Source organism: Trachemys scripta, chromosome 2 (genome assembly GCF_013100865.1).
Source record: "Trachemys scripta elegans isolate TJP31775 chromosome 2, CAS_Tse_1.0, whole genome shotgun sequence".
NCBI lineage: Eukaryota > Metazoa > Chordata > Testudines > Emydidae > Trachemys > Trachemys scripta.
The window spans coordinates 70,509,870-70,515,869 of NC_048299.1; the positions used below are offsets into that span (position 1 = coordinate 70,509,870).

The window sequence follows — 6,000 nt, forward strand, 5'->3', positions numbered from 1 at the left end:
AGACAGTCTCCACTTGGCAGAACCACTGAGAGACACCATAATAATGGATGCCAGCTTGGAAGGATGGGGAGCTTGCACATCTCAACATGATACAAGGACAGTGGTCACAGATAGAATCTCAGTACATCATAAACTGCTTCAAAGTGCAGGTGATTCACCTAGTCCTTCAGGCACTCCTACCCCATTTAAATTCCAGACACATACTTGTATTCACAGTCAGCACAAATGCCATAGCATATATAAATGGGTGGAGGGCACAAGATTGAGCTCATTACAGGTGTAAGCCACAACTTTCTTTGGGTGGGCTGAGAGAAATATGTCAGTTCTAGCCATTCATATCAAAGGGAAACAATTCCACAGTGGATTGCTCAGCCACAAAACGGGGAATGGTGTCTCCACCAGAGAGAGTTTGATCGCATATCCCAGACCTTTAGGAAACCAACATGGGATCCCTTTCCATCCAGCTCAATTCCAAGACGAACAACTTCTATGCCAGGAGGGGAGATTGTCGGCCCAGGGAAGTTGATGCTTTCTCCTAGGTATGGCAAAGGGCTCTGCTATATGCATTACCTCTTTTTTCTATGATAATATGCACCATCTAACAGGTATGCAGACAACAGTGGAGAGGTCAGTGACCCTCCACTAACATTACAATCCATGCCGGATCCACTGTCCCAGGACCATCTGTTCCATCACAACCTGGCATCTCAACTTGACTGCCTGGTTATTGAGAGGTCACCTTAAAACAGAACAAAACAAACAAAATCCAACAAATCCTCAAACTAAAATAACCCAGTGACAGCGTTTCAGTCATACTGAAATCCAGAAAGTTTTCCACCAGCTCTTGGTATGCAATAATATGGAGAAGATTTGATTTTTGGTGGTCATCAAAAGGATACATAGCAGGATCAAGACTGGTTAAATTGCTCCTAGAATTTCTTACAGGAAGGCCGGTCTCAGGGGCAACCGTACAACTCACTTACACCTCAAGCATTGGTTATAGGCTTAGTTCTGGCAGCCCAAGCTCAACCTATCTGACCCCATCACCAACACATAAAACACACAAACAAATAAATCATCAATGCTCCTGCTCTTATCATACCTCCTTCTATTCAAGGGTAGCTCCATGGGATCTTTTCTAATATTAAATGCTTTTGAGGGGATCGGGTGTCAATTTTTGATCCACTCTCCGAAGGGTCACTATATTTCCTGACAATTAAAATCACCTTTCTGGTGGCCATAACACCCACGTGAAGGGTATCAGAGTTGAGAACCTTCTCTGTTCTCCCTTAAAATTATGTTTTTTCTATAATGAAAGGGTGGTTGGACAGACAGACCCATCATCCATTCCTGAGATCATTTCCTTCTTCCCCTAATCCCAGGAGATTCACTCTCCTCTTTTTCCCAAATCCAGACCACCCAAAAGAAAGGGTTTTGCACATCTTAGATGTCTAGAAAGCAAATTAAGATTTATGTTTACAGTACAAAATCCTTTAGTAAAGCTTCCACTTTGTTCATTGTAAAATACCACATAGCTAAGGGACGGAAAAATTCCAGGTCCTCCATAGCAAGGTATATTGGAAGGGGGGAGATTTTCCAAGAAATGTAAAGCTAAGGGTAATCTCTCTCATTCAAGTTTAAAGCCCATTCCAAGAAGGCAATGGCAGCTTCACGGGCCATTCAGTCCAGTGCACCATATGGACAGTTTTGCAGGGCAACAATCTTGGGTATCCCTGCATATGTTGGCTAATTTCTGTAAGATTAATAGACTTCAGTTGGGTGAAGCAGACTTTTGTAGGAGGATTTTCTAAGCCATAGCTCACTCTTAGCCAACCCAACAATTGGTAGTGATGGAGGTGGGTTGGTAGTACTGCTAAAAAATCGGATGACTACTGAATTTATGAACATTTTCTCGAAGTGAAAATGAAAAAAATTGTCTCACCTGGAAATTATTGTTCTGGATAGGGGGATAGGTCCATGAATTCATCCCACCCTGTATTTTTTCATCTCCTTCTTTCGGGAGGTTATTGTTCAGTAATGTTGCATTGTTTTCTTTCCTTTTTAGGGAGAGCTGAAGGATAACAGTATTCTTATGTTAAATCAATGACCCTTGGGGTTACCCCAGTTAATGTGTTTTTGTCAGGTTAGACTGTTCTAATCCTTAGATGCTGGGCAGATTTTTTTGCTACTGTTAATATGCGAAAGTGTTTTATTCAAATTCGATAGCAGCTTTGGAAGCAACTCTCTGGAGAAGCTATTCAGTGGGAGGAGTTACCTGGAGAGTCAGCTCAGCCAATCAGAACACCTGACTCCACCTCCTATAGCAGGGAGACTGTAGAACCCTCACTATTGAATTTATGGACTCATATCTCTACCCAGAATGAAATTTTCTGGGTAAGACAGACAAATTTTCTCACTTAACTAGTCTACCTCTTTAGTTCCCTCTTAAGAACCATAGTGCCTAAGACTTAGAGAAGCTTCTGTATCTGAAGTTGAGGAGAATACTGCAGAGGCAGTGCCTTGACACATACATTCATTTGGGGGTCTTTGTCCATAGTTTGATAATCTACAGGTTGCATAGTGAAGAGTAGCATTGCTTCCCTTTGGTTTGAGATACATTTTACAGTATTTTTGGTAGAAAGTGGTTCTTACATTTAAGCTTCACATATTAAGATCTCAGTAAAATGACAATATAATAGAAGAGATTTTGGTTTATTAAGGGCACGTCTACAGGAGGACTTACTGTGCAGTAAGCGGTGGTGTAAATCTACAGTGCTCCAGCATGTCATGCACTAAGTGTCCATGGGCACTAAAAGTTTCAAGTGCATTGGCGTGTTGTGGTTTGAAACAGCAGTACATCAAAGTGCACTAGGGATTTTTTTACTGTGCATCAGTAGGGTCCACACGGACAGTTAGTGCATGGCCTACTGGAAGTGATGTAGATTAATACCTCAGCTTACCGCGTATTGCTCATATAGACATACCACTATATTCCTCCAGATGCTTTACATTTACCGAAAAGTATGTCCAGGCAAATTCACCCTTTGACTGCTTGTGATGAGAGTTTTACATATATTTGGACTATAGATTGTTGACATGTTGACTGAACTTGATAACAAAGCATACTGCTTAATGTTGTTGTTTTTAAATTTAATGTAATGCATCTAGAGAATGTATATTTGCTTTTCAGGTAACGAAATGCAGCACAGAGAGTACTGAAGGAAGTCCAATGGAAAACTACACCCAAGAGGATTGTATTATTATTGATGGGTTAGCTTTCAGGGCTGGGGAATGTATTGAGAACATAAGCAACACGTTTAAAGAAATAGATTCTTTAATGGCTGAATTCCAAGATAGCTTGTAGCACTTAAAAAAAAAAAAGGAACCTCTCTATCCACTTTTCCATTTAGTCATAGATTCTTAAGTGAATAATTTGCATAGTTACAAAGGCAGTTATTTTAATTTAATGTTAAATGTTACCTGATAACATTGCTAACAAAAGTAAAATATATTTTCAAGTTGATAGGAGAGATTTAAAAGTAAATACCCATTTATAATTTTATTGTTATTTACATGGAATATTTTATTAAGGCTTGAAACAAATTGTAAATAACTGAAAACTAGATTTAAAAATAAAAGCAAATAAGCTTGATGTAGTGATTCTGAACACATCTTGAATTCTGGAGGGATTCTGGCAAGATGGTGGATCTTCATATGTTCAGAAAGAATTGATTAAAGTAAATTCTCTAGTAGTCATAAATTGCATTTCAACCATATAAACTTAACTACATACCTTTCTCTAATATGAAACATTGATGGAGTTTGTTAGTCCTTTGATCCACCTGTGCAATTCCCATTGGGTTCTATTCAGCTCAAATTCACCTCTGGGTAACTCACCAGTGGAGGCTGCATACCGTTCCTAAGAATACTTCCTTCTTCTTTGAGTGGCATCTGGATATTCACACTTGTGAATCAAGGAGCCTGCACCATGAGCTTCCACAACCTTCTTGAAAGCAGTGTTCATTGGGGCCAGTTGCATCTCTCATCCTGGAGAGTTCTGAGGACATAAAAGGGGAAATGGCCGCTACTGTTCCTCAGTTCCTTTCTAACCACTGTAGGTACAGGAAACTCAGATCGCACAAAGTGTCCTCAATACTTCCCTCATCTGCATTTTGTTTCTCTCTCTTTTTCTATCCTTTTGAAGTAAAATTTGTTTATAGTTAGTTTGTCAGTTAGTCGAGTTTTTCTTTTAAAGAAAAGAGGAGATGCTATGTGCTTAAAGTGGCCTTCTGGCCATTGGAGCTAGTTTCCAGAGGATCTGTATCCATAGACCAGATCCGGATCTGGCAGCCAAGCATGGATTGGGGGCTGAAAAACGTGAATCTAGATCTGGCAGCCAAGATCTGGAGGTACCAATTCCCCTCCCCCCAAAACCAAAACAAAAAAACAAAAACAAAGCTGTGTACAGATCCATGGCTGACAAGTATGGATTTGGATCCAGATGGATATGGGATCAGAACCTGGATCCAGATTTGACAGCTAAACATGAAGGACTGCCAAGCATGGGATCTGGTTATCTGGGATCCAGCCATCATGAAGATCAGATATCTCTGACTTTTGAGAGCCTCTTGTCTAATAGTTCTGTACCTCTCTTGGATCCGGCCCCGGGTCAGTGGAGTATGTTACTAGATTTCCAACACCTTGATCTTTTCAGAGTTATTTGACTTACTGATGCTGTTCCCAACATCCACTCCCAGTTTTGTGAATTCAGTGTGAGATGTGGCTCCTTGTAAGGCTGGAACTGAGAGTCGTTTCTCTGGCTTGCAAAGGTTTTCTACACTTTGTGAAATTAAAATCTGTCTAAATTCTGATGGATGACATTATGGGAATATATTGCACACACCACCAAAGAGGGATTTGCTTTAGCCAGTTGTGTCAGGGAAATTACCTGTTCATAAAGTTAAGTATCCTCATTGTATGGATCTAGGGAAAGATGATGTATTGATAGATTCTTTGAGAAGAATTTTCACTCAACAGTACAAATGCTGTATCAAGGGCTCTATCATGTATTGTCTTGTTTGTATAAATGGAGTAAATACCAGTTATATCCTTTCCCTTAGGGAGAATGTGCTTGTCTGTGGATCTGAACCAAAGACAGGCAAGTCCTAGCCTCAATATTGTACTCATTTTCTGCACTAAGAGCAGGAGCTTCTCTGTTGCCCTTGATTCTATTAAATTACAGGTTTCAAATGATGGTTCAGTTGATACTAAGTTACAGTCAGTAGCCCTGGTTAGAGATTGGCAAGTCTTTCTGGGATGGGGTCCGCTCACCACAGTGGTGCCTCCTGTAGGCCATCACAGAGATTAGCTCTTCCAGCTGGTGCGCCCTCTCTAGATGGTGCCTTTTCTGTCATTTTCTCTGGCTGTGTACCCATCTCAGTCCAAGGACCGCAGCATCCTCTTCATGACTCAGCCCTCCGGCTGGGTCGCCATCTGTATTTCCCCCTTCTGGGAGTGGGTACCACTGTTCAATAGTCAAGGCACTTCCCCAATGGTGAATAGGGGTGACCTGGGCCAGCCCACTGCTTCAGGTCCTGACCCAGAGACCCTGTAGATAGAAGCCTTCTGCTGTGTCTCCTCATCTTCCTTCAATGCTGCTTCAATTCCCTGGGCCACTTCCCTGTGGCCCCAGCACCTTCTTTGCACTATTCTGAGGGCATTCAGTCAGCAAGTCCCAGCAGCCAGCTAGGAGCTCCCTATTGCTCCCCTGGTCCCTGCCATCAACTGCTCTGTCCAAGGTGCTTCCCTTGCTGCTAGGAACACATTCCTCACTCATTGAGCACCCTACAGCAACTGATCCTGTTCTGCCCCACAGCTCCTTTTGTACTAACCTGCTGGGCCTGATTGGTTGCTCCATTCAGCCTCCCTCCAATTGGCTGCTTCCTGCTCAGCTTCCCTACACTGCTACGAGGACTCGCCTCCCCTGATCTTTTCTGGGAC

At 41.9% G+C, this 6,000-nt stretch overlaps 1 protein-coding gene across 1 annotated transcript in view; it reads left to right on the top strand.

The window, feature by feature from the left end:
- Positions 1–3,364, top strand: part of ZCWPW2 (zinc finger CW-type and PWWP domain containing 2) — a 109,670-nt gene extending 106,306 nt beyond the window's left edge. The window contains exon 8 of the mRNA XM_034759384.1: positions 3,191–3,364. Coding sequence (XP_034615275.1) covers positions 3,191–3,364 — 174 coding nt within the window. The remainder of the gene's footprint in view (positions 1–3,190) is intronic.
- Positions 3,365–6,000: the final 2,636 nt, after the last annotated feature.